Genomic DNA, 26,569 nt, shown 5'->3' on the forward strand with positions numbered 1-26,569 from the left:
TGCTTTATTCTGGTCTTTAAGCACAATAGTTCAGACAGTTCCCCTTCCTGAAGCCCATCCCTCCAGACCCCTGTTGCCCTTCCCCCCTTTTTCCAGGAATGGCCAACCAGAAAGTGAAGAAACACCCAGACCATTCTCCTCAGTTCTCTCTCCACCTCTCTTTTTTGTCTCATCTCCTTTTAAAATTCCCTCTCTTCCCTGTCTCCTCCTCCTCTTCCTGGTTCCCACCCTCACCCTCTTGCCTCCCCTGCATTTCCTTACTTCTTTTCCATTTCTGCATCTTCCTGTGTCCTCTCCTCCATGGGTCTCCCCTTTTATCTTCTCTGCCCTTTCCTCTCCATGTCTTCTTGTCCTCCTCTGCTCCCCCACCCCCTGGTGTCACCCCTTCCCTCCACTATTGCTCCCTCCCCCCAGCTCAGCCCCTCTCCTGCTTTCCACCTTGGCCTGACCCTGTTTATACCTCTCATCACACGTTTCCTCTTCCGAGGGAAGACCTCTGAATCCACCCATCAGCAGTTTCAACTGCTGTGGCTCTAGGACCTCAGAGACCATTGCCAGCTTCCCCTTGGACCCAGAGAGGCAAACTGCCAAGATGAAGTCCCTGGATGACCCAGGAAGTGACCAGAGGGACTGGGGTGCCCTCCTTGGCCTCAGCACTGTTATCTTTGGGATTGAAGAATGCCCTCCAAGTGGAGGGTGGCAGGTAGAGGGCAGAAGGGTCAGGGCTCCTGGGCGCTCCCCCAGCAATCCCTGAGCAGGTCCATGTGGAATAAGGCTGCCCCGGTGAGGAGGCGGGCTGCAAAGAGGTGCCGGCAGGGTAGGTGTCGAGCCGCATGGATGGAGCAGCTGCAGTGGGTCAGCGCTCCGTCCAGGAAGAAGTCTGAGGTGCCATCCTTCAGAGCAAACCCAGCTCCGGTCCAGTGGAAACCCTGGGTCCCGTGCTGCCTGGCGAAGGCCAGCTCCTCAGCCACCAGGTCTGCCAGCTCTGGCCCACAGGCTGCTCTGAATTTGGCCAGTGGCTCCCAGTCTACCTCCTCCTCTCCTGAGGGGCAGCAAAGCCTCTTTGGTTCCCTTGGGCCTTCTTCACTTCCTTCCTGCAGGGTCTCCCTTGCAGCTGGGGACTCACTCCTCATCACTGCCCGTTCTGGATTGCCTTCCAACACAGTTCCCATGGGGGTAGTGCACAGGATCCCATTCCCCAGCCCTGGACCCCTCCCTCCTGTGTCCAGCCCTTGTCTTGCTCTGTTTGTGGGGCCCATGGACGGGGCTCCCTCTCCGTCTCCATTTGCCACATCTGTGACCCTGGTGTCCCCGAGCTGGATCACAACTATGTCTTCCAGGCCTCGTCTTCTTTTGGTCCCCGACCTCTCTCCCCTCTCTTCTGCTAGCTCTGGCCCCCTCCTCCCCTCTTCTCCCCCCAGGGACCCCCTCCGATCTCCGTTCTCAGGGACTAAATCCAGGGGCTTCTCCAAATGGATCCCACTCCAGTTTCTGAGACCCAGTCTCTTGTCCTTGTCCACTTCTGCCTGAGGCCCCTTCCAGTCTCCGAGTTTCAGACCACTTGCTCTTTCTTCCTGCAACGGGACTCCCCTCCAGGGGCTCCCTTCAAGACCTCCTGCCTTTTCAGACTCAAACTGGGTTCCCCTCTTTTCTATGATCTCTAACACCCTAATCCTTTGATCCTCCAACTGGCCTCCCCTCCAGTCTCTGATCTCTGGCCCTCTCAAGTGATCTTTCTCTAACTGGGTCCCTCTCCAGATAATCCCATCCAGCCCCCTCACTTTCCGGTTCTCCAACTGGACTCCTCTCTGTTCTCTGGCCTGCAATCCCCTCCCCTTCTCACTTTCTAGCTGAGCTCCTCCCCAATCACTGGTTTCCAGACCCCTCACCCTCTCATTCTCGACCTGGGTTCCCCCCCTCCCGGGCTGGCTGTCCAGCCATGCTCCATCACCATCAGCGCCCTCGGAGGCTGCCTCCCCCACTGCGTCCGCCCACTGCATGGCCACCAGGTCGCGAAGGCACTGTGCCACACTGTGTGAGGGGCTGAGGCGGCGCAGAAGTCTCTTGCGGTGGCCACGCACCAGGGCGCACGCATCCAGATTACGGGATGCTTCATAGGCACGGAAACGCACCCACATGTCATGGCGGGGTGCCCAGTTGTGCTCGAAGTACTTAACAAAGGCGGCCGGGCCCTGGGCACGCAGCTCAGCTAGTGCCTCAGAGTAGGCTGCATAGGATGCCGCGCCGGCCAGGCGGCACAGCAGGGGCCACAGACCTGGGTCTTCTTGGGTGGCACCGCCCAACTCCTGAGCCTTGCTGAAGAGCGTCTCGAGGCCTTGCGCGCGGCAGATCTGCACTCGTGCGCATGGCAGCAGCTGGCGCACGGCCCGCAGCTGTGCTGCCACTTCTGGCCCCGCAGTGAGGCAGCGCACTCGGCCCTTGACGTCGGGTGCGCTTTGAAGCAATGAGACCAGCACAAAACGTAGGAGGCTTGGCGTGCCAGGGCGCGCCACACAGCAGGCAGCCTGGCGTGCGCGTCCTGCGCTATCCACGCACAGCACCGCCAGCAGGTCCAGTGTGCCCTGCAGGCCAGGCAGTCGGTCCACCAGGAGTATGCGCGGGAAACGCCGCAACAGCGCCCTGGTGCGCGATGTCAGGAAGAACACAGTCTCTACCATAGCTTGGTCCTCTACGAACACCAGCTTCACCTGCGGGGGAGGGCAAGGAGGTAGGAAAGAGGTCAGGGAACAAAGGGGCCGCCCCGCCCAGCTCCCCAGACAGCGGCCAAAGGGGAAAAAAAAAGCAGACTGAGCCCGATTGTTTGGGTTTGAGATCCAGGCACCACGACCTGTTAGCAATATGATATCTACACACACACTTTTTGCCTAGCTTCATTTTTTTCCTGCTGGGAACGGAGTGTTCATTGCTTAATGAGTCGTCAGGCGGCCTAGGGGAAGTGATTCTCACAGTATAGGCCCTGGACCAGGAGCAGCAGCTGACAGATAGACATACACCTTGTGGGGTTCACCCAAGACCTACTAAGGCTGAAACTCTGGATGGGACCCAGAAATATTTTTTTACTCCTCCATGCTGGGGCTTCCTAGGGCTGAATTAGGAGACAGTATAGTGGTAAACGGTGGACCAAAGAGGTAGAACGTTCAGATTGAGTCCTACCCCTACCATAGCCTAACTGCTTGACTTTCCCTCTCAGTATCTTAGTTCAGTTCCTCCTTAAACCCTCTGGGTTCTGAGACTTCTCGCCCTAGGAACTGAATACTCATTTCTTCCAGCAGAAGAGAGCAGCAGTTGAAAGCAAAGCCCCTCCCTGAGGCCAGATGACCTGACCCTTCCTGGCTGGCTGGCTCCTGAAATTTCCCTAATCTCCCTCTCATCTGTAAAGTGGAGAGTTCCTCTCTGAACAGTCCTCAGTGGGCAGTGGCATGCCTGTAATCCCTGCACCCTGGAAGGCTGAGGCAGGAGGATCACAAAGTTTGAGGCCAGCCTGGAAAACTTAGGAAGACCCTAATAATAATTATAGTAGTAATAATACTAGGGCTGAGTATGTAGCTGGGTAGTAAAGCAACCCTGGGTCCAATCCTCAGTACCACCAGAAAAAAAAAAAAAAAATCCCTCTGATTGTTAGGAAGAAATGCATCTAGAACTTTTCCTGGCACAAATAGCATCACTACTGTTATTCATTCTACAAGTTGTAAGTGCTCTCTAAGAGTTCAATATTAGAATAATGAGCTCTGCCCCAACACCACCATCCCAATTAAGCCAAGGCCCCACCTGTCTCCAGCTCCTGTGGGACACGGCACTTGCCACCCTCCAGGACTTGGTATCTTTTTTGTCAATTCACCCACTACCTGTTGGCCCTCCCTAAGATATAAGCCCCACAGGGCCAGAATGTTGTTCCCTTTTGCATCTCTGATGCTTTTCAAGGCACCTGTCCCAGGAAAACAGTTTGAAACATCTGGAGGGAGGGAGGGAAATCCAATGGCCACTTCTCAGGAGTGGAGTTTCAGGTAACAGACTGCATTTGAATCTCAGGTTTGCCTCATTAGTTATGGGACCCTGGGCAGTGACATTCCCCTCAATGAGCCTCAATTTCCTTGTCTGGCAAAATGAGAATATCTATTTAAAATGGAATGTCCTGGTGAGGCTAAAATGAGGTCAGTCCTGTCCAAGGTTTGCAGCAATGCCTGGCATGTGCAGATCCCAGCTATACATCATCCACCTGTTACTCAGGCCCAACACTCGGGGCGATGATTCTTTTCTCTCCTTCTCCATCCTCCACATGCAATCCATGCCTAAATCCCAGAACTGTTCCTCAGAATGAGGCCAGATCCTAGCCACTTCTCCCTAACCCTACGGCTACCATCCTGGCTGGGGCCACCACATTCTCCCACCTGGGCTTCAGGAGTCCACTTTCACCCTGTCTGTTCCCCACAGTGGCAACAAGAAGCATTTTCAAAACTCCCATTAGATTGCTCCCTCCCCTGCTTGAAAGAGCTTCCCAGGCCTTCTCCTCACACTCCAATTAAGATCAAGAATCCACATCACAATTATGGGCCTTGGGAGATGCTGTGGCTTGAATATGGGCAGTGCCCATATGCTTAAACCTTGTCCATCAGGGCAGCAGTATTGGGAGGTGCCATTGGCCTTGAAGTGGTGGGGCTTGTTGGGAGGTCCTGAGGTCACTGGAGATGTGTCCCTCAAGGGAACTGAGGGACCCATTGGGCTCTCACTGTCCCTTTCTCTCTCTCTCTCTCCTTCCTGGATGGACATCAGGGTACTTGCTTTGGCCTGTATAGGCACCACGAGGTGCCATCCTCACCAGAGCCCCAAACCAGTGGGGCAGCTCCATCTTGGACTTGGACCTCGTAGAACCATGAGCCAAAACACACCTCTTCTTATTTCCCAAGTGGCCCATGCCTGGTGTTGGCTACAGTGATACAAAGCTGACTAATAGGGGAAATTAGCCCTTTTGATCTCATCTTCTGTTTCTCTCCCACTTTGGTCTCAGTCACTCTGGCCTCATTATTGCCAAAAAGTCACGTGATGGGGAGGAGAGATTGGTAGCTATGAGCCAGGGTCCCCCATACTGTGCCAGTGGCTGGGGTCCCTCAGCCAGTCCCTAAGAGAGCTGATGTACAGCTGCAGAATGAGGCAGGATTGAATCCAGTTGGACCACACGTCTCTCCACAAACATCTGCACCACCCAAGCCCATGCTACAGGACCGTTTCAAAAGTGTTGCGCTGTACTCTGTTTAAAAAAAACAAAAACAAACCTACTGTTCGGTTCAAAAAGAAGAATGAAATGCTTTCCTAACCCTGAAATAATATATTCAGCATTGAAATTAAAAATATTTCTTAAAAAACCAGTATGCTTACAATTGCATGAGTTACATAACTGCTAACAATTTTTTGACCATCATTAATCTGTACATCATTACTCTATGATTTAATCTTCTTAGTGGATGTTCAATCTAGACCTGCTCTGTCCTGCTAGCCATGAATCCCATGTTTAAATTTAAAAATTTAAGACTAGGGATGTAGCTCCAGGGGTAGAGCCCTTGTCTAGTATGAATGCATCTCCAGCACTGCAAGAAAAAAATTTAAATATATAAAAATTCATTTCCTAAGCTGCATTAGCCATATTTCATGTGTTCAACAACTACATGAGGCTAGTGTCTACTAGGCAGCAGAGATTTATAACATGTCCATGATCACAGAAAATTTTATTGGACAGCAATGGTCTAGAAAGTGACTTAAATATAAAAGCTATAATGGGTTTTTATAAAGTGCACATTTCTACAGAATTAGGGAAGTTCACATCCTCTTCTCCCTGGGAGTCAGGAATAGACATAGACAGTAAAACATTTGCCTTGAGACTTGTCCAGAAGCAAGCACTTGACTAACCAGAAGCTAATTTCTGCTCTTCCATGGAATACTCTGATTCCTGATCTTGGGTTTTCTTCAAAGTCTATAAGCTTTTCTTGTATACCCACTTTTTCCTTAAACCCTACGCTAGGCCAAAAGGAGAAAAAAAGACCAAGGCAGGCCCCAAGTCCTGCCCTGTTGGATGGTCAAGAGTCAATGAGCAATAGGACAGTTGGTGCTGCTTTCAGCTGAGAGGCACAAGGATCAGAAAATTAAGAGTTCCTAGAGCCAAGAGCCAGACTGTCAGAGAAATCCAAATCCAGGTTTGTCTACCTACCAGCTGCGTATGTTTACACACCAGCTGTGTGACTTAGGGAAAGTGTCTGTATTTCTCTGTGCTTCACTCTTTCCTATCTGCAAAGACAGGGAGCATAACTGCAACTACTTTATAAAGATAATATGTGGACTGAAAGGGTTAATCTATGTGAAGCACGCAGGCAGTGCTGGCGTGAGTGTTCGCTGGGTGTCAGTGGTTACCTGAGTGTGGAATGCATGCTGAACAGAAAGGCTAATGGGACCAGGTTGCTGTGTCTCCCTCTGATGGAGTAAGGGTCATCTCATGACTTTGTGAAAGTGACCAAACAGGTCTGACCCAGAGTTTTCTGGCCGGTGGTTCATCTGCATGGTGGTTCATTTGGGGGACACAGGAGCCCAGGGAGGAGCAGACTTTGAGGACCCAAGTGAGTGTAGGTGTCACCTCCAGACACACAAGTTGGTAGCAGAAGAAGCATCTACCTTAGAAGATTCTATTTTATGTGCTAACACCAGAAATCTCAGCACTATGTTCTACCTATGCCTCTTCCTACATCTGAGTCCATGTTTCCTTTATCACAAGATCAGAAGAGTACTATTTTCCACTCTGATGTGCGGGGGACGCGGGGGGGGGGGGGATTGAGGGAATAAAAATACTAGCTGGAGAGCTAACACCTAGAGGGCTTCCTACTTTCTAGGCATTGTTTTCTCCTCTCCCTGTTACATACAAACCTATTCCTCACATAGCAATAGGTATTATCTGTTGTTCTATAAGGTATTATCTATTGTTATTGTCCCCAAACTGAGGCTCATAGAAATTAGGTAGCCTGTTCATAACTTGTTCAATGTCCCAAAGCCACACATAGCACAGTCAGAATGTGTAAAAAGCTGTCTAGCACATATCAACATAGAAGTTAGCAGCTGTTATTTTGTCCTTCCAAAGTTGGCTGATCTAATGCAAAAATAGGCTCTTGAGCATAGAGAACACTCCTGCTGGGAGTGAGCTGCAGGAGGCCCGGAGTCTACAGAGCAGGGGTACCCTGAGCCCCAGATCCAGGCAGGGTTTTGGGAGGGTCTTGGTGAAGTGGCTCCCCAGAATGTCCTTTATCCTTTTCCAAGTAATTGCAGTTCTCTCCATCCTGGACACTAGGTAATTATGCACCTCTTCTTACTACTTGCAGGTAGGCAGGTCATGTGACTTGCTTTGGCCAATGAACTGTGAGCAGAAATGACCTCAGACATCACTTCTGGACAGAGCCCTAACTGCCATCCCAGACAGATAGAGTACAGCCTGTCCTTCTGGGTGCCCAGATGAAAGACTGGCAGTATTTCCTGCTTCCTCTCCTTGTGGGTGAGCAGTGAGTAAAGCCCACTGAGCTCAGCCACTGAGATGCCAGGGCTGGTTGTTACTAGAGCAAACCCCAGGCCTGACGCGGCCCCATCATTTGCCCCCTAATTTTTCCTCTTAAAAGAGAAACAAATGGGTATAGTACATTGGGATTATTTCACACTTTTCATTTTCTTTTTAAAAATTAATTATTGGAGCTGGGTATGGTGGCGCATGCCTATAATCCAAGAAACTTGAGAGGACTGTAAGTTTGAGGCCAGCCTCAGCAACTTAGGGAGGCCATGTTTCAAAATAAAAAATAAAAAGCACTGGGGATGTGGCTCAGTGGTAAAGTGCCCTGGGTTTAATCCCCAGTGCCAGAAAAAAAATTAATGGTTTGAATGTGCAAATTTCACATGGCCCAAAAGTGAAACGATGGAATTCATGTAATTAAGCAATTAAATGTCACACTCCCAGCTCTCCATTATAATCATCCCATTTCTGCTCTCTATTCCACCCCATCCACTTCTCTTGGCATGCTTCTGAAGTTTCTTTCTGTGAATATAAGCAAGCATACCTGTATGTCTTATTTTTTCCAATTTATACATAACATGACGCATTATGTGCAGTTTTGCAACTTACTTTTTTTTTTTAAACACAAAAATGCATCTGAGAGGGGCTTGGGTTATGGCTCAGTGGTAAAGCACTTGCCTTGCATGTGTGAGGCTCTGGGTTCGATCCTCAGCACTACAAAATAAATAAATAAATACATAAATAAAGGTATTATGTCCATCTACAACTATATATATATATATATTAAAAAATTCATTTGAGAGATCTTTCCAGATCAGGGCCTAGAGTTTTCTCATTCCTTTTTAGAACTTCATAGTGTTCCATGGATGGATGTGTCATAGATTAAATAACCAACCATCACCCACTGGTGACATCTGGTTGTTTCCAATCTTTTGCTTTCACCAATTACAGTTATCAATTTTGTACCCAGGTCACCCCACAGCTGTGCTGCCCAGTCTTGGACTGGAACCTCTAGAACTGTGAGATAAATAACTTTCCCCTTTATAAATTAATTGCCTTGGGCATTTTGTTACAGTGACCCAAAGAGATACATTCTCCTTTGGAAGACTGCTGCAAATCGAAAAGAATAATGTAAGACACTTGCTCAGCTAGTCTTGGAATGATAATAAAGCATTCTTTTTTATAATTGTTGACATATTAATAATGCAGAACTCTTTAAATAGACCCTTTAAGTGAAAGCAAGCTGGTGAAATATGTGAGTGATGGCCTGGACACATCTCACTTTCTTTTGAACTTCAAACCCATCTATAGGAATGACTTTTTACAACCTGAAAGACAGGGGCAATAGGAAAGATGGCAGGTACCAAGCTTTGGAATTTGGAAAACAGAAAAACACGCTGACTCCTCTCCTACCAAAAAAACCCCCATAAACCTTAAGCCAGAGTTAGAGAGTACTGAGTACCAACCGCACAGTCCTCCTACAGACCTGGCAAATCCGCAGTGAGAAGTTACAATACAGGTGCAGTGAAGAAGCAACTTGACCTCCAAATCCCACCTTTCCCTCCTCCTACCCTGTCTGCTGGTCCCCATTACTGTAGACAGTAAAGCAGAAAGGGGCACTGGCCTTGGGGAATCAGGCCCATCTCAGGATGAGGGAGGGGGAATCCCATATGGGTCTGGGTGCATTTTGCTGACCAAGAGCCAGCTCCCCTGCCTCTTCCCCATGAGGTTCCAGAAGTGGGCAGCCTGGCCTTCATCCTCCAGCCAGGAGGATGGAGCTTTCTCAGGAGGATCTGACCAGCCCCAGAGGAAGAATAAAAGACGCTGACCCCTGGCCCTCCCCAACACATAAAGCCAGAAGCAAAGTCGTGTGCAGAACACGCAGCCCTGCTGAGTGGCAGGGGTGGGGGAGTAAATGAGGTTAAAAATACAGAAATGCAAACTTACCTGCACATTTATAGCACTGTGCTGTCCAACGCAGAAGCCGCCAGCCACATGGGGCTGTTGAAATTTCCATTACTTTAAGTTTTCAAACTCAGGTTCCTCATTCATACTAACAATAGTAGTCCCAGGAGCCAGTGGCTACTACACTGGACAGCACAGATGTTTCTATCATTGTAGAAAGATCCACTAGTCAATGCTGGGCCATAGAATAAGAAGATATTAAATCTATGAGCAACTGGTAACTCTGCTGATCTGTGAGGAGGGGACCTGGGGCCAGGAGTTGACAAAGGGGCTTTTCATTAAACCGAGTTTGGGTTGGCAGCATCCAAGATGGAAGTTTTAAAGCCAATCCCATTCCACAAATGGCTTTAATTCATGGAAGACCTGCGGGGTGCTTCTGGGGAGACCACCTGAGGTTTATTTATTCAGTGGGGACAATGGGTGACAGTTATTAGCTCTGTGAAGACCAGTGGAGTAGGGAGTTTGTGTGTGCATACCCCCATTTTTCTCAGGGCAGCAAACTGACATAGGTAGGGCTCTTACCCTCTGGAGGATGGGATTGTTGGAGTGGGGCTGGGCCATGCTTCCAACTGGGCAAGGGCACAGCAGTGAAGACTACAGCCTGGATCCAGACTATGGGCCCCAACCCCGCTTTGCCATTAAACAGCCCCTGACTCTGGGCCAGTTACCTGACTTCTCAATGCCTCAGGGGTTTTGTTTGTTTGTAAAATGGGGATTGAGAATAGTGAAGGCCTTCCTCATTCATCTGAGGTGAGATTTCAACAATGACAACAAGGGCTGGCATGGAGCTCAGTGGTAAGCACTTAAAGCCCTGGGTTTGATCCCCAGATCAAAAAACAAACAAAGGACAAAGAACAGAATAAGGAAGGAGGATATGGAAAGCACTTAGGGTAGTGCCTGATACACTGAAAACTTTAGCTAAGTTATCAGCATTATCTGAGGATACAGGCCGGTTACTGGCCAGGTGATGGGTGAGTACTCTGGGCCTGTGCAAGGGGGATGGGTGCACATCTCAGCTCTACCCTGAGCTGAGTTCATTTCCACCCTTGAAAGACAAAGACACAGCCATGTGGAGATTTTATTAAACTTCAAGCCCCCCTCCCTGGGCTGCAGAGATGGAAGGGCAGCACCCTCGACTTGCCAAGCTTGCTCCAGCCTCTAGGCCTTGGCACTGGCTGTCCCCTCTCCTGGAGCTCTTCCCTCTGACGGCATGGGCGTCCCGTCCCTTCCCTGATTCACCTTCTCTTTAAAAAAGCCTTGCCTGACCATTCAGATCAAACAGCACCCTTGCAGCGCCTCTCTGAAAGCCCCGGCCTTGCTCTGCAATACAGGTCTCCACTTGGTCACCTTCTAGGGCACAACACCCCCTTCTCATTCTTGATCTGGGCGTGGAACCCTGTCAACACTCTTCAAACTATATACTGATCGTTTTGTACTGTGCATTTTCTATCTGTAGTTTAATTTAAAAACAATTAGCATCTTCTGCCAGCTTTGGCGTCCTCCCCCTCCTCCCCCCCAAGTACTGACACCTGGACGTGTTTGTCCACTGCTGCTTTCTCCTACCGGAACTGCAAGTAGCCCACGGTCATAAATGGCTATGTGAATTTCAATGAATTAATATTAAACACATCCGGTTCCCCTCACACTGGCCACAATTCATGCGCTCACAGGCACAGGATCAGAACATTCCCACAGGGGACAGGTGCACATCCCACAGGGAACAGGGAGGCTCACTGAGGGCAGAGACGAGTCTCTCTCTGCCCCATGCCAGCTGCACACAGAGCTAAGGAATGCGTGGGTGCAGGGAAGGGGTGCAGGGCAGAGTGGGTGGGGAAGGGACAAGTGAGTCGCTGTCTCCTGAGATCCTACCTTGGCCTCCGGGTCGGTGCGGAAGAGCCCCTCCAGCACATGCAGGGCGTCCAGCACGCCGTGGTCGGGGCCCTTGCAGTGGGACAGCAGGCGGCGCACGTCGGCGGGGGCCACAAACTGCTTGGAGATCTGGTTGGTGATGCGCACCGGCAGGCAGGCGTTGGCCAGCAGGTGCCCAGGGCGGAAGTGGTAGGCGAACTCCCGCGGGCAAGCCGGGTGCGAGTGGGTCAGCTGGCACTCGGACACCACTAGTCGGTCCCGCAGGGGGCTCAGCTTGAGTGTGATGAAGGCCGGGCAGCTGGGCTGGGGGGGCCTGCGGGAGGAACCACCACCGCAGGTCACATCCCTCTGCCGCCCTCTCCTTCCTCTCTGTTTTTTTCTTTCTTGTTTTTAAATAATTAAGTTTTAATCATAGAGAAGAGTAGAGGGCCTTTTAAGAATATGCCGGCTGTGTGATCTTGGGCAAGTCACTTCAGGTCTCTGTGCCTCAGTTTCCACATATATTCAAAGGTGGATTAACAATCATCAGACCTTCTTCATAGGGTTGAGGATGGAAAGGACTGATACGTGTAGAGCACACAGTAAGCACTACATGTTTGTGAAAATTCTGTACCCACCACCAGCTGTCAAAGTGAACCAATGCTTTATTATATTACTTCCAAAGACTTCAGCAATAAAACATCTTAGTCTTGTATCTGCTTCTGGTTTAGCAATAGCAGAATCACAAATTGAAGCCCTGGGTGAATTCTGCCCTAACAAACCCCTCTTCATTCTGCCCCCAGAGGCAGCCACTACCAAAATCATGGACTTCACCTTCCCACATGGTTTTACGTGTCCCTAAGCAAGGGAAGGTGTGTTTCTCTGCTTTCCAACTTCATATACCCCAGGGGCAATGATCAAGGAGATGACCAGTGAAAAACCCAAAGAAATACCACTACACACCAGCAGGATGGCCCTGCCAAAGAGACCAGTGAGGGACATGGTGGCAGGAGCCTGTCCCAGCTGCCTGTCAGACTGAGGCAGGATTGCCTGAGTCCAGGAGTTCAAGGCCAGTCTGGGCAGCCCAGCCAGATCCCTGTCTCAAGCCAAACAAAATAAAAAAGCGAGAGAGAGAGAGAGAGAGAGAGAGAGAGAGAGAGAGAGAGAGAGAGAGAGAGAGAGATATAACATGCAGCCTTGACGAGGACACAGAGCAACCAGAACTATCATGCCACCAACACGAGCATCAATGAAAAACCGTGTGGCAGACGCACTGGCAGGGCCCCACCTCCCTGTGCCCTTGCCATCCTACTCCAGATAAATGCCTGCACATGGGCACCAAAGGAGTCGTGCAGGTGCTGTGAGCTGGCTTGTTCACCGCAGTGCCATCTACCAGCCAAATACACGAAACCCAACATCCAAGAGTGAGAAAGCAAGTTGTGGCAGATCCCAAGAGTAAAATGCTCATCAACACTGAGAAGGCACAACCTACATGATCTCCAACATGGACGCCCTGTCACACCAGCTATCAGAGGCCAGATAGACTTCAACAGCAGGCAGCAGCGAGTGGCTGTTGGGAGGAGGCTAGGCAGCGATTTCCCTGGGCTTAACCCTCAGGGGAGGGAGGCAGTGCGTGGGGGGAGTTAGACATGTTCTGGCTTCTGTTCAGGGTGCCAGTCACATGTTTGATTTTGGGGAAAAATCACCATGTTGCCTTATGATGTTATATTAAACTTTTTGAAAGTTTGATCCCAGTGGCTCTGGGAGGCTTAGACAGGAGAATTGTGAGTTCAAACCCAGTCTCAGCAAAAGCGAGGCGCTAAGCAACTCAGTGAGGCCCTGTTTCTAAATAAAATACAGAATAATGCATTTTGTATAGGGTACAAAATAGGGCTGTGGCTCATTGGTCAAGTGCCCCTGAGTTCAATCCTTGGTACCAAAAAAAAAAAAAAAAAAAAAAAAGGTCCTAAAATGGGGGATTCTGGATTATTGGTCGAACCCCATGTCATCTCCTTCAAGGGAGAGCGGGAAATAAGTGGACTAAAGACAGAGACAGACGAAGATGTTGCTCTGTTGGCTTTGACAATGGAGGTAGGAGCCAAGCCAAAGAACTTTGGTGGCTCTAGAAGTTGGAAGCAGGTTCTCCCAGAGCCCCTGGGAGGACCGCAGGCTGGAGTGAGACCTTCTGACCTCCAGAACTCTAAAATAATAATTATCATCTCGGGGCAGTGTGGTGGTCGTGGCTCATTACAACAGCGATGGAGAGAGAAGGCGTCACCGTGTCCCTTGGCAGCCTGCCAGCTACTGCTCAGAGGCTCCCTTTTCAGCCTCGTTGCCTCACGCTCACTGCAGACTCTCTGCTCACTGCAGACTCTCTGGCTGGGAAGGTTCCCAGGTCTTCCTCCTCACAAACAGCATCCCACTGGGCCCTCTCCAGGCCACCTCTGAGTGTAAGCAAGCTTGTCTGGGGGGTGGTCCTCAAGCTGCAGGGTGTAGCCCATGGCACAGGCAGTTAGAACCCCAGGATGAAGAATGAAATAGAACAGGAAAAAGAAACGGTGTTTGGGTTTGATCCCCAGCATTGTAACCAAACCAATAAAAAAAGAAACAAAAAGACTCAACACGCATCTCCCTGGTAATGTTCATGTTGGCATCTGCTTCCTTAAAGGTGGGGGAAGGGCCAGTGCTTCTCCATGAGAGGGTGTGACATCACATTGTTGGCAGGAGGTTTCAGGTTTGTGGAGGACACTCTTTCTACAGAGGGCCAGATAATAAACTTCTACACACATGCCATAGGCAATGTGCAAATGAATGGATGTGGCTGTGTCCCAATAAAGCTTTAATTATAACAATGGGTCACAGGCTGGGCTTGGCCCCAAGGCCTCCTACTTGGTTGACCTTGGTAACATTCCAAGGCCCAGCCAGGAGTGAAGAAGCCCTGGCTCCTGGTGAGGCAGTAGTGCCCCCTGGAGAATGATCACACATTTTCTCCATGTGCTCCTGAGAAAGGGACCCCCCTCAGGACCACCAGGATAAATACTCAAGAATTTTCTTGTTAAACTAAAGGGGATCTTTGACACCCTCCTTTCCTCTTACATGACAGTTTAAGAAAATCTAGAATTAGAAACTTTTTTTTTTTTTTTGGTACTGAGGATGGAACCAAGGGGCCCTCATCCATTGAGCCACAGCCCCAGTCCTTTTAAATATTTTATTTAGAGACAGGGTCTTGCTAAGTTTCTGAAGTTGGCTTTGAACTCAGATCCTCCTGCGTCAGCCTCCATAGTCTCTGGGATTACAGGTGTGTGCCACCACACCTGGCTAGAGTTAGAAACTTTTTGCCTAATTTAAAGCAAGAAAATAATGCAAATTGAGAAAAATTTAAAGCATGTAAATCATTATAAATAAAACAAATGTCCACTCACCATGTGGCTTCAGGTGAAAGCAAAAGAAACTGCCAACATGCAGTTTTGTGTTGGTTTGTTTATGCAGTGCTGGGGAATAAACCCAGGGACACTCTGCCACTGAGCTACATCTCCCAGCCTTTACTTTGCCCAGACTGGCCTCCAACTTGATCCTTCTGCCTTCGCCTCCTGAGTCACTGGGATTACAGCGCCACCATGTCCCACATGCAGCTGTTTCTGATGTACCAAATGGCAAGTTCACAGGATTCTACCTAGGCCTTTTTCCTGGAATAGTTCATGTACTTTTGTGAAACTGCTCTGGCCTCTCTCAGCCTAGGAGTTTCAGCCCCTAGGACAGGCCTTCCCTCAGGGGAGGCCACCTCTTCATAAAGCCATCCATTTTGCCAGAAAACAGTGCACCCACTGCATGAAGTCTCACATAACCACCTACAAGTGCCCCAACACCCCATTGTTGTGATTTCCTTCCACCTGTGGGTGGGGGTGGTAATGCTACCCATCCCCCACTCTAAATGCAAACTCCACATGGACAGGAACTTTTGTCTGTTTTACCAACCTTTGTGTCCCCAGCACCTAGCCTCTGCAGGTGCTCAGGAAGTATACAGTTGACCCTCCATATCCACAGGTTCCACATCCTCAGATTCACCCAACCATGGATCAAAATATTTGAAAATAACTTGTGTACTGAACATATAGACCTTTTTTTTTTGTCAATTCCTAAACAACACAAAACAATTTACATAGCATTTACACGTATTAGGTGTGTCACCTACGATTTAAAGTAGATGGGAAGATGTAGAGGTTATGTGCAAATACTAAGCAATTGAATATAAGGGACTCAGCAGCTGAGGATTTTGGTATCCTGGAACCAATCCCCAGGGCAACGGTATGATAAGTGAACGCCTGAATCCACTTGGTGACCTAGACACTTGTCACACCTTCCCTAGGATATGCACCTCCCATCCCATCAAAACCATCCATCACCACCACCTGCCCATCACTCCTCGGAAACCTCTCTGGACCAGCCAGAGTTCTCCACAGCCATCAGTGCTTCCTCCTTCATGAAACACCCTTCTCCCTTCCTTCAACCTAGTCCACTCTTACTCATCCTTCAACTGCAGAACCAGCACCACCTCCTCCAGGAAGCCCTCCCTGACTATCTTTGGTCTAGGACAAATTCCATCACACACCAAGGTGATGGTTTGATTGATGCTGTCTGTTCTGTACACTCCTCAGAAAACCCCAGCATTGAAGATATATACCCTGCACTTAGCAAGTGCTCAAAACAATTCTCTTGGACAAAGAGGCTTGTGCCTAGAACCAGGAGATCTTTAGGGTGCTGGTATGTTCAACTCACATACTGACTGAAGTAAAGACAGAGGGAAGGGAAGACCATGGCTATAAGAAGCATGACTTTGCAGTCATACAGTGGAGTCCCAATTCTGGTTCTCCCTCTTAGCAGCTGTGCTATCTTAGGAAAGTCCTTTGACCATTCTATGCCTGAGTTTCCTCATCTGGAAATTGTGGCTGAAATAATATTGGCCTCACAGACAGAGTTAAATAATGTAGAAAAGGGGTGAGTACCTACCCAACACTTGAAAAGCAGTAGCCACTATTTTCAATACATTTTTTTTTCTTCTTCTAAAAGTACTTTTATTTGTGCTCTCCTTGCCCCCTTTACTCTTGATCTTACAGGTTTTAAATATCTCTATGTTTTCAAAGGCTGGAGGGTGTTGGGAAAGGTTGAGCAATCCTGACCTAGAGAGGGAAGTGCCCAGAGGTGAGGGAGAGGGATTGGCAGTTGGACAGCTAGAGCAGCAGGGAGACTTGGAGGGGGGTCACTGTGCAACTTTTGGAAAGAGGGGAGGAATGGCCAGGAAGAAACCCCGTTTCCTGGACCCCAGGCTGCAGGCTCCTTTCCAGCCTCCCAACTCTCCTCCATTCTGTCTACCACGTGGCTGAGAGGGATTTTGCTACACCCAGAGCTGATCTTGCTCACAGCTTTCTGGGGCTCCCTGGCACCCCCAGGATAAAATCTCAGCCACTGGACTCAGCCCTGCCACGTCCAGGCCTTGAAGACATTCCTCACTTCTTGCCTCTTCTTACACTATTTGAGTCTCAGACCTTGGCTCAGGGACCGTGACACAGAAGAGACCCTGCTTCAAGCAGTTGGGGGTAGGTGTAAGAGCTCAGAAATGATTGATAGGTCCAAGTCACTGACCCCTCTTGAGCTTCCCACCCCATGGTCCAGCTGGTCACCAGGCCCATACCCAAGGCACTGTCCTCACCTACTCTATAGCCCTGTCTGTCCTGCCCAGGGCTCTGATAATCATTGGGACATTACCTGTACATACTAAGCACCGTGTACTTAATTAAGTCAAACACTGTGCATACATAAAGATTTTTAAGTCCTTCAAGGTTCCAATTACTGGTCACCTCTTATAGAAAGCCTTCTACAAACCATCCTGTAAGCTTTCAGGTAAAGTTGACCACATTCTTTTTGTCCTATTCAATCTTACTCTCGGAACTATGGGCCACTACTTCCATTTACTTATTTAGTCTTCTCCATCAGATTCTGAGCAGTTCAGGGGCCTAGCTAGCTCTGGGTTCCAAATTTCCAGCAAAAGGTGTGCACACAGTAAGTGCTCAATAAATATATTACATTGAATTGGACCCTGTTAGTGATTCCTGATTAGGCCTGAGCTTCTTGCAAGCCCATGTTCTAGACTGCTGTGTGATGTGTTGAACGTACCAGCACCCTAAAGATCTCTTGGTTCTAGGCACAAGCTGTAGGAGGACTAAGCAGGATGGACACTGTTCTGCTTTCGGCCTGAGTCTCTCCTTCTAGAATAAAGAGAACTAGAGAACAGTAAACCCACAACAAATGTTTAAATAACTGTGGGCGAGGAAAGCTGTGGAGTGCTCCTTTTGTATTGGATGCGCTTCTGAACAATTAACATCCATCAGCTCACTCAATCCTCACCAAACCTATCAGACTCCTCCATCTTCCAAGTGAGGTAACTGAGCCAGAAAGGTGAAGTCACATGCTCAACAGCACTGACTCATCCTCCACAGAGGGAACAGTTCATTCTGCGCTCTTGACTCTTGTTACGGCCATCATTTAACCAGCTGCCCTGGGTCCTGGGGCAGTGCCCTTCTCCTGCACAATCTCACGGCATCCTTACACAGCCCTCAGAGGCAGATACTATAACAACCCCATTTCAGGGCCGAGGAAACTGAGGCATGGAGATGTGAAGTCCATTGCCCAAAGACCTGTCTAGTAGGCAGCAGAGCTGGCCTCAGGCAGCCTGAGGCATAGCCTGTGTTCTTAAAGCACACCACTCTTATCTATGGCTCCACAACCCAGGATCTCAAACTCACACACCTGCAGAGGCCAAGCAGGTAGGATAAGGAAAGTGTGAGCACTGAACATGAAGCAGCAGAGCCACAGGGTCTGGCACAAACCTGAGCACCAAAGCTCTAAAGAAGAGATGGCCGTTAGCTCCCTTTCCTGTCCAAGGGAATCTAGAAACTCGGCTTGAGTTAAATGAGCTATTTAAATGTGGATCAATGAGAACATCCCTGGCCCTGGTGAGAACTGGCTTCCCAGGATTGTTCTCCTGCCCCTCCTTGTCATATTTCACAGCTGTAGGGAGCTACCTGTGAGCTTGATGTACATCTACCTGTCCAGTCTGAAAGTTCTAGAAGGACAGGGATTTTGCTCAATGCCCCCATCCCCACCCGACTTAACTATTGTATTCTCTTGACAGAGGAATCTTTAGGTCTTGCGGCTTTCCCTACAATTTGGTCTCTTACTCTTTCTCTCTGTGTGCTAAACATGGCTCTCTTTCTCTGGCTTGCTCTGAAGTCTCTGTAATTTTCTTTTCCTGTCTTTTGGTTGTGCCTCCCTCTGTTAAAGTCTATAAATTGGGCTCCATCTCCATCTTAGTTAAGCGTCCTTCCTTGACTCGCAGTCTCTGGGTATTTAGCAGCCTCAGACTGGCTCTCTCCCTCACATGTCTGGGTGCGGGACTCCCTGCCCTTCCCCCCCTTGTGTCCCTCCCCCTGCCCAGCAGCAGCTCAGGCTCACGCACCATGCTGCGGGCTGGTTGGCTGCACGCATGTCCTTGCACACCAGTAGCACGTAGCTGTACTTGAGCACGTGGATGAGCCTGTACAGTGGGGGCGCGCTGGCCCAAGGGCTGCGTGCCACATGAGTGGAGCTCTTGACTGAAAAGACGACCAGCCGCTGCTGGCACCATTTGTCGAAGAAGCGGCTGAACTCAGCCCAGGAGAAGAAGGCTCGCTCCAGCAGCTCCTGCTCTTCCTTCCCGGCAGCTGGGCTGGGTTGGGGCTCCAGCAGTTCCATCCTGGGGCCCTGAGTGGAAAGGGGGAGTAGTGCTATACATCAGAACCATCCCCACCCAGGGTATCTCATATCCTTAGCCTACCTCCCCCGTCTGTGATGGTACCTCTACTTGTAGGGACCCCAGCTGGAACCAAGATTTTTTTCTCTAGTTACGAATCTCCACCCCATCTTTCTTCTCTCCTTAACCCATTTCCCCCTGGCTCACTGGAACTTATTCTAACTGTGGTAAGGTTCAGTTGGGCTACTTCTCCCAATATGGCCCTTAAGCTCAACTGCAGATGACTCTTTATTTTCTGAACTTCAGACAAGGTTTCTTTCCCTTGGCATATGTCTCCTACCCTTGGCAATAATCTGAGTGTCCCATTCATCTGCAACTCCCCTTTTCAGGTGCCTACACTTGGCTATCCATGCCCCTGTCTGCAGATGCTCCATCTCCAGATGTGCTTCCCATATCCAAGCACGGACCTCTCATCCTCAGGCATATTCTTCATGCACCTGTGGCTCCCTCCTCCCCAGATAGATCTCCCATATGCAGCAGTTGCCTTTCCCCCAGATGTGACCCTATGAATCATCACATTCAGCTGTGGCTGCTGCTTCCCAGAGATGCTCTCATGTCCAGATGTGCTCCCCACGTTCAGTCTCGGACCCTTTGCCTACAGGTGTGTGGCCCACTTGTGGACAATCCAACTCTGAGGTATTGGTGATACCTCCTCCTAAGATGTATGCCCTATAGGTCAAGTTGCGGCCCCTTCCTCCCAGCTAGAGCCACCGTCCTTTCCAATGTGCTTCTGGTTTCAAGACAGGGCCCCTGGTCCTCGGACCGGCTCTTCACCCCAGATGCTCCCCCACGCCCGGCGTCTTCCCCTCCCTCCTACACCTCCCTCCAGCCTTCTCCCGCCTCCCCAAGCGCACCTAGTCCCGCTCGCCGCGGCCCCTCCCGCCCCGCCGTCCCTCCCAGCGGCGCTTCTCGGCTCCCCCAGATGTGCACCCTTCCCGCCCCCCCAACTCACCTACCCAACCCCGAGCGGCGTCCACCTCCCACAATGCCCCGCGCCGAAGCCCGGCCCGGCCCTCGCTCCCGGGATGCCCCGCGCGGCCTCTCGCCTCACTTCCCGCCGTACCCGGCGCGGCGGCTTCCTCCGAAAGGAAAATCCCCTTTTCCCGCCAGTCACCCCGGGGGCCTGCAGCCACACCCGCTCATTCAGGAGAGGGCAGGCTCGGGCCGGCTCGGGCCGCTTCCCAGCAGGCTGTGCGCGAGGGCTTGCCCGGCTTCACCCTCCTTTCCAGGCTGCCTCACGATGAGGAGACTACGACTCCCGGCGTCCTCCGTGCGGCGCCGGCGGCGCTGGCGGCACCCAGGCCCCGCCCCCACGGCCCCGCCCCGCCCCGCCCGCCGAGTTCTGCGCGCGAATTCCGTGGCGCGAACTTGGGACTGTAGGGTACGCGGCGCCGAGCTGAGCGTGGCGTCCGGGGGAGCGGCGCGCGGAGCGGCGCGAGGTAAGTGGGGCCACTGGGTTGGGGCTGGGGCGACGAGCGTGCCGCACGCTCCGGACCCATGGCTTCGTCGGGTTGGGGTGGCAGGCCAGGGAACGGGTGCGAGGACGCTGAGGCGGCCGGGAGCGCAGTGGAGAAGGGAGCGCGCCGGCAGCAGGCTACCGGCCGCCGGCAGGAGAGGGGCAGGTGGCGGGGACGGGGGATGAGGACCCGGCCAGCTGGGCGCCCCTGAGTCTGCCTAGGGGCGGGGACGGGGAAGGGCTCGCGCGGGCGTGGTCAGTGGGAAGAGCCGGGGAGGCGGGGCCGCCTGGAGGCCCTGGGCTGCGGGTCGGGGATAGGCCCGGCGGCTGGCTCGGCGCGCGGCGTTCGCGGGACGCGCGGGGCGGGGATGGGGAGGCGGGAGAATAAGGGTGAGGTCCGGGTGGAGGCCTCGGGCCCGCTGAAGGGGTTCGAGGGCTGGCCTGTGTGTACCTGGGCCCGGGCGGAGTAGGAAGCGGGCCTGGAACAGGTGGGCCGCAGAGGCGGGGCCCCGGAGCCCGGGAGTCGGGGCTCGCCGTTGCCCTGGCGGAGAGCCTGGGGAGGGAACCGGGACTCGCGGAGGGGCCACGGCAAGGAGTTGGCAAAGGAAGAGGGACATTTGGAGAGCGGGCCTGGCATCTGAAAAAGCAAAGCTCCTGGGCGAGAGGGCGTCAGTTAGCGAAGCGGGAACTGGAAAATGGGATTAGGGCCACTCCTTGCCTTCCACCCCAATTTCTGCTTACCTGAGAAGCAGGAGGGCTTGAGGGAAGTTTGGGAAGGTCAAATGTAAGAAAGGGCTCCTTGATTTCCTTGTCTTATTCCCCATGAGCCCTGGGGCTGCAGCGTCCCACTGTGATTAAAGTGCGGGAATGTCACTGTGTGTGTGGGGGGGTGGCTATTCCTGGGCCGGGCAGTCACTGAAGGCCACCGGGAGGGGGTGGCTTATAAGGACAGAGCTTCCTGAAGCTAGGACGTGATTCTGCAGACAGTCTAGTCTTGGGATAGGAGCTGTGGGTGATTCTGAGGAGCCGTGCGCAGCCAGCTTGGTTGCAGCAAAGGACCCGAGGAGCTGAGGCTTGGGAGCCCCCAAGCCGGAGGTAGGGAGGGGATCCGGTTACCTGCTGACTGGCTGAATGAACTTGGGAGCTTATGCTAAGTGCGATGGGAGGAGAGAGGACCCTGCTGGCCTAACCTGGGTCTTAGTGGAGTGGCCAGCCATGGTTGATTGGGTTTGTCCTTTGGAAGTACAGCCAATGAGACTCGTTAGTACACGAATTTGGGGTGTGATAGAAAGCATTACTTAGCAGGAACTCCAGGGTTTTAAAAAATGTCTTTAAAAGTATTACATACAGTAAAGTGTACTCATTGCTGTGAATATTTTGCTGTGTATTTTGAAGTAGGAGTGGAGTCATGTAACTACCATGATCAACTTTCAGTTCTTTTACCCCTAAAAATTGCCTTGCACCCCCTTTGCAGTGCATCCTTCCCCCAGCAACCACTGCTTTGTCTTATCCCTGAGGTGTAACCAGAGTTCGTTGCTTTTTATGGCTCAGTGCTATAAAGGAACTTCAGTACACCGACTGTGGAATACTGCTCTGCAGGCAGGAAAGAGCCTTTTCTAACATATATACCAGTCATCTTTTACCCAAAGGACACTCAACTTGTTGCCAGAATTTGATGATTGATCTTGGACAGAGCTGCTATAAACTTTCCCCCAATAACTGCTGGTGGCAGGCAGCCAGAGCCAACTCGGTTGTAGTTGTGTAGGTGGCTTGTGGTGTGGAAGCTTGCCTTTCTCCTGGCTGCTTCCATTTTCTCAGCTGAATGAGGGTAGAGGGGGAGTTGCCAAGTGGGAAAGCAGGTGTGTGGGTGAGCAGGAGAGTTGATGGGCTAGAGAAATGTCCGGAAGTTCCAAGGGATGCTGTGGGATCCTGTAGGTGCAGGAACAGAGTATGTGGACAGTGGGTTGAATCTGCTTTGTGGTGTTTGTTGCCAGCTAAGTGACAAAGTGAGGGGGGGGAGGCGGCAGGAGCACCAGGATGGGGCAGGGCCCCTGTGAAGAGGGAGTATATCTACCAGGTGTGCAGGCAGGAGCTGAGTTCCTATAGGAATTTGGCTGGAAGATGTGGTGCTGGAGAATGGGGTGTGACAGAAAGCATTGGTTAGCAGGAATTGAGACAGATAAGGTCAACATCAGTGAATAAGTGGTGTTTAATGTCAGGCACTGAGTCCTTAGCTGGGAATTAAGAGGTTTTGGTTGAGTTTATTGATTGGCTTATTTGTTCATTTCTTCATTTCTCCCCCTGCATGTGTCTGTCCTTCCTTGGACTGTGAATTCTTTTTCTTCCCTACTTTTTGCAGAGGGAAGAGCCTGGATGAAGTGAGGGAGACCAAAAGTAGAAAAGTTATTCGGGTCTGGGATTCATTAGTTTTTAGATTAGTGTTCAGGGACCCCTGTTTCTTTTTCTTTTTCTACATTTTTTATTGTGTTCAAATAGGTGTACAAATTGATGGGATTTGTTATTACATGTTTTTATATGCACCCAATATAACAATATAATTTGGTCAGTATTGCTTCCTAGCATTTCACCCTCCCTCCCTACCTTCCACCCCTTGGTGGGGACCCCATTTATTATGAAATATCCCACCAGTTTCTAGTCTTTTCTCATTACAGGTAGTGCTGAAGAGAGGAACTCTGCTCACAAGACTTGGCCCACATGTGCATGTCTCTCTTGGCGTTGCCATTCTGATGGTGAGGACAGGAAACTCTCTAGTGAAGTTGGCCAGCTTGTCACCCACCAGCCCAGCAATATGAGGCCAACTTTTAAAATCCCCAGGGTAAAGAAGAAGGAGCTTGGGCTCTTAGCCAGCCACACCTGGGTTCCAGGTCCTGCTGAAGCACCAGTTATGTCTCTCTGTCCTCAGTACCTTCATGTGGAAAGTGGAGCTGATCATACCTCTTTAAAGAGCTGACTTGAGTATTGGTTGGGAATGTAACCAGTTTGTCAGATGTTGAGTTAGCCTCCAGGTCAGTGGCAAGCTCTTCCTTCCTCCTTTGCACCTCAGCCTGTGGTTGAGAGGTGAGCCATGGAGAAGGCAGGTCTGGGTGGAAAGTACTTGGTCTGGGTTGAGTCCGTGTACCTCTCTGTACCTCAGTTTCCTCATTGATATTAGGGTTGCTGTGGAGATTGAATAAGATAATGCAAAGTTCCTGCAGGGAGGCACTCAGCAGGGATCAGAGTCATCAGTGTGCCTTTCTCTTTCCTCAGGGTTTTGGTGGCTGATTCCTAATCTCCTTTCTTTGTGAACAGTTCTAGGGGGAGTTTGGCTCACTTCTTGCTTCCCAAATCGCCTTAAGGAGCCCTGTTTAGAAATTAATATGTTTTCTGATTCCAAAATTTGAGTCTGAGTTCCTGGAGCCAGGACTGTACTGGGTGAGGCTGTGGGAAACGGGCAGACATGAGGCAAGTGTCACTGTGCCGACAGAGCGTTATCCAGGGTGCTAGAGTAATTCCAGCTGTCCACTCAGAGATCCTGCTGCTACTTCTTGCTTTATTGCCAGTATTGATAAGGCTCAGTTCCACTTGCAAGTTGGTAAAAATAAAGTTATGATTTATTTTTCATCACATTTCATAGACCTCTTGAATTGTATTCTTGGACTCCTGTGTAATGGGAATATTCTGTGGACACCAGATTAAGAACCTTTCTTTAGGGTTGCTCTATAGAAACCCTAATGACTTACGGTTTCATTAAACAATAGATTTATATTTAGAAATACTTAAGTTTTAAAATGACATTTTGTAATGTATTCGGGTGGCCTTGCACACAAAAGGGTACACAGTAAACAGTCTCCCTCAGTGACTTCCCCCCAAGATTGGCCCCCAAGAGCGTAGCATTGCCCATTGCTTTCTCCCAGCAGACACGTTCTGTGCATGTAGAATCAAAGACACACTCTTCCTTTGTTTATATCATGTTACATATTCTTCCTTTTTTATTATTATTATTATTATTATTTTTTTTTATATTTATACTTTTTTTAGTTCTCGGCAGACACAACATCTTTATTGGTATATGGTGCTGAGGATCGAACCCGGGCCGCACGCATGCCAGGCGAGCGCGCTACCGCTGAGCCACATCCCCAGCGCCCCTTTTTTATTATTTTTTAATTCTAATTTATTATATACGTCAGCAGAATGCATTACAATTCATATTATACATTCTGCTTTTCTTACTGTCTGTGGTGTCTTGCCCTTCATTTCTATTAACATGTCTTAAAAATTGCTAAACAGCTGGGTTTTGTAGACCAGTAGATACAATTTTATGAACTATATTTCACAGTCAATAACACCTAAAACCAATTTTTCTCTAACCTTAAAACTTTCAAAGAAAGGAAAAAACTCCTCAGGTCTTCAGTGAATTAGTTGAGAAACAGGCTCCATTTGGTAAAGGAGGAATCTTCCCTTTTTCTCTGATGTACATTTATTCTTCACCAATAAATCTTATTAGCAAATCCGTTTTGGTTCATAAAAATGGGAGTTTCTTCTTGAATAGGAGACTCCTGTTTCTGAAAGTGGTTTTGTTCTTTTTTTTTTTTTTTTTTCCCCTGAGGAAGGGTTTTTTTGTGTTTTGGCTTCTGCACAACCAGTATCTTCAATAAGTCTTCGGATTTCTGTTTCAGGAACAGCTGACGAGAAAAAAGAGGAAGTGAGATTTAAAGACCATCATGCAGCGAAGTATCAGGTAAGGACCCTGCCATCCCCCTTATGTTCCCCAAACCCCTAGCTTTTTGTTCCAGATGTGGCCTTTTCTTAGAAAACTCCAAAAGTAGATTTCATGTCGTAATTCCCAAGAGTTGGCTAGGAGGGAGAATGGGGAAGGGAGTATTTGAGATAGGAATGTATTAACCAAAACTCCTTTTGATTGCAGGGCAGAATCCCTAACCCAAGGGTCCTCAGGCAGCAGTGCTGTTGCCCCCAGGGAACGTCTGGTTATCACAGCTTGGGGTGGGCGGTCTGCACGGGCACCTCATGGGCTGGAGTCAGTATGCACCAAGCATCCTGTGCTGCATAGGAAAGAGCCCCATAGGAGAACCCCGTGGTGAAACATGGACTGGCCTCAAATGGCAGTAGTGCTAGGCTGAGAAACCTTATAGTAATTAATGCAGGTGGGTTTTGGGAAAGAAAGGGGACTGTATGACTTAACTAAGTGAAACCTCAAGTAAATGGCCTTAGGCTTAATGGGATCCATTTGCCAAAGCTTTGTCACTCGGACCCTGTCTCTTGTTCAGCTCTGCAATCTTTGATGATATTGTTACTCAGGCAGGCTTGTCCTGTATTAACAATCCCAGAGGAAAGAGAATTTCTCTCTCCCAGCTGTTCCAACAATATATAGTCAAGTTTCAGGGGCTACATCCTGAGCATCCACTGTGGTCACAGGCATGCGATGCATGATTGGCCAAGCCTGGGGTATGTGTCAGTGTGTGGCTGTAGGTGAAAGGTCAGCCCTACTTTTATCATGTGAGCTGAGAGAATTCTGGGGGAAGAGACATCCCAAGAGGAAAATGGAGGGGCTGTTACCAGAAGCAGGAAATGGATGCTAGACAGACCCAGACCTGGACAGCTGCTGGAGAATCTGGGAGTCAGTGGCTCACATGGATTCCAGGTTGCATTTTTTCCATGTGATGAGGAATTTGGGGATAGTCGGTCCTGGGCTGACAACACCTTCAATTGCTTTATGTTCTCTTGCTTTGCTTCCTTTTCTTTCTTCCTTCCTTCCTTTTCTTTTTCTCCCTTTCCTTTTTAGGTTAAAAAAAAAATCTGTGCTGGGTTGGAAAGGGTATCAGAAGTTGTAGGGCACAGCACAGATAGGAGGGGTATTGGTGCTGTTATCATTTCCCATTTT

The 26,569-nt window shown here is 50.0% G+C and overlaps 2 protein-coding genes across 3 annotated transcripts in view; one reads left to right on the forward strand and one right to left on the reverse strand.

Annotated features, from left to right (window-relative positions):
• Nucleotides 1–344: 344 nt before the first annotated feature.
• On the reverse strand, nucleotides 345–20,298 carry Zswim9 (zinc finger SWIM-type containing 9). 2 transcript variants are annotated; one of them, XM_026381862.2, is made up of 4 exons: nucleotides 20,171–20,298; nucleotides 18,882–19,165; nucleotides 11,390–11,702; nucleotides 345–2,708 (listed from the first exon to the last, which is right to left on the reverse strand). In XM_026381862.2, exons 2-4 carry the CDS (start codon nucleotides 19,154–19,156, stop codon nucleotides 720–722), a joined length of 2,577 nt encoding a protein of 858 aa, XP_026237647.2. In that variant the 5' UTR covers nucleotides 19,157–19,165; nucleotides 20,171–20,298; the 3' UTR covers nucleotides 345–719. The 2 variants fall into 2 exon arrangements, with proteins under 2 accessions (XP_026237647.2, XP_026237646.2); XM_026381861.2 differs by having other exon boundaries at nucleotides 20,167–20,207.
• Nucleotides 20,299–20,557: 259 nt separating this feature from the next.
• Lig1 (DNA ligase 1) overlaps nucleotides 20,558–26,569 on the forward strand; it is a 33,566-nt gene continuing 27,554 nt past the window's right edge. The window contains exons 1-2 of the mRNA XM_026381860.1: nucleotides 20,558–20,653; nucleotides 25,347–25,408. Coding sequence (XP_026237645.1) covers nucleotides 25,392–25,408 — 17 coding nt within the window. The 5' untranslated portion in view covers nucleotides 20,558–20,653; nucleotides 25,347–25,391. The remainder of the gene's footprint in view (nucleotides 20,654–25,346; nucleotides 25,409–26,569) is intronic.

Source organism: Urocitellus parryii, chromosome 15 (genome assembly GCF_045843805.1).
Source record: "Urocitellus parryii isolate mUroPar1 chromosome 15, mUroPar1.hap1, whole genome shotgun sequence".
In the NCBI taxonomy this organism is placed as follows: Eukaryota; Metazoa; Chordata; class Mammalia; order Rodentia; family Sciuridae; genus Urocitellus; species Urocitellus parryii.